The sequence below is a fragment of the Mesitornis unicolor genome, unplaced genomic scaffold (genome assembly GCF_000695765.1).
Source record: "Mesitornis unicolor isolate BGI_N332 unplaced genomic scaffold, ASM69576v1 scaffold1052, whole genome shotgun sequence".
In the NCBI taxonomy this organism is placed as follows: Eukaryota; Metazoa; Chordata; class Aves; order Mesitornithiformes; family Mesitornithidae; genus Mesitornis; species Mesitornis unicolor.
Genome location: NW_010169679.1, coordinates 14,241 through 15,695, shown reverse-complemented (window position 1 = coordinate 15,695; position 1,455 = coordinate 14,241). Strand labels below are relative to the sequence as shown.

The 1,455-nt window shown below is 34.3% G+C and overlaps 1 protein-coding gene across 1 annotated transcript in view; it reads left to right on the top strand.

Moving 5' to 3' along the window:
* Positions 1–1,126, top strand: part of BTAF1 (BTAF1 RNA polymerase II, B-TFIID transcription factor-associated, 170kDa) — a gene marked incomplete at its 5' end in the record, with an annotated part of 21,266 nt that extends 20,140 nt beyond the window's left edge. The window contains 2 exons of the mRNA XM_010179411.1: positions 276–446; positions 675–1,126. Coding sequence (XP_010177713.1) covers positions 276–446; positions 675–821 — 318 coding nt within the window. The remainder of the gene's footprint in view (positions 1–275; positions 447–674) is intronic.
* Between the last annotated feature and the right edge of the window lie 329 nt (positions 1,127–1,455).

Below are 1,455 nucleotides of genomic sequence, written 5' to 3'. Positions count from 1 at the left end.
AAAGAGTGACTGCTGTTAAGTCTCCCTCTACAGCTGTAAAAAGCAGTGAATTCTTAACTTCCCAAATACAGATAAAATTGCAGGTGCCTTACTACATGCTGGCATAGTCTCATTCTTTTCATCTAATGTTAGTCAGACTTACTGAGTACAATTACTGAAGGGTAACTCCAAGCCAAACTGCTTCCAGACTGTCCATGATGAATACTAAAAGTTTATGCTTTCTTGAATACCTACAATTTTTTTTTTTAGCTAAGTGTGGTTTTTTTTCGTTTCAGAAACGTGTTGTTAACGTGTATCGCCTGATAACCAGAGGAACTCTGGAGGAGAAGATCATGGGTCTACAAAAGTTCAAAATGAATATTGCAAATACAGTGATCAGTCAAGAAAACACAAGCCTACAAAGCATGGGAACAGAACAGCTTCTTGATCTATTCACTCTTGACAAGGTACATTTTTACAAATACCTACCAAAAATAGAGTAAGCTTAGGGAAAAGCTTTGCTGTGAAATGTAAAGTTTAATCACATGAACACTTGAAGTTGGCATGATGAATAGTAGACAGCTCTCTGAAAAACAGGAGAAAATGCAATTTCCTCAAAAGAATCAGACTCAAAGAATATATTCCTGAAAACATTATTCTGTATGTTAATTGATTTTTTTTTTCCTTTTGTGAAGGATGGAAAAACTGAAAAAGCAGATACCTCTACCTCTTCTGGGAAAGCATCAATGAAAACAGTACTCGAAAACCTTGGAGAACTGTGGGAACAAGAACAGTATGATACTGAATACAGTCTTGAAAACTTTATGCATTCATTAAAGTAACCATCATATATTTGTAATACAGCTGCTGCTAGTTCACGTATTTTTCTGCTGATATTCAGCAAACTTCAAAGCATATATAGTGAACCTTTAGCTTAATGTGTAAATAGACTTACTGAAAAGAAGAATCTTCATAGGACTGGCACTGAGTAGTGTCACCTGTTTCACTGGGGAGTTTTTCTGTCTTAAACGTTTGCACTGTATAAAAGAACTTTAAATGTAACCATTGTGAGGTGGTTTGAATTTCACTTGTTCTGAATGGCTGCAAATTCTTACTTGGTAGAAGAATAAAACAAAGCAAGTTTTTAGGTATGTTAACAAGTGTTAACTTCTGTTTGAAGTTAAGTCCACCATTATTTCTTTCTGTATCTATAATAGTTTTGTATAGTTGTTTCAGTGAGTACTTCAGGTTGTTCAGTGTACATTTTTCTTTTAAACACAACTTGCTTTTATGGTATATTAAAAAACAATTTTCAACTTAAACTTTCATTCAGATCATTTCAGGACTTGTATCACCAGAGCAAAAGCCTAGGAGCCTTGAAAATATTGAATAATGAAATGGCACTAGGTATGTGTACCCACCTTTGTATATTGAGTAGAAATATATTATGCTCTTCAGTCTTTTGACACCATCTTG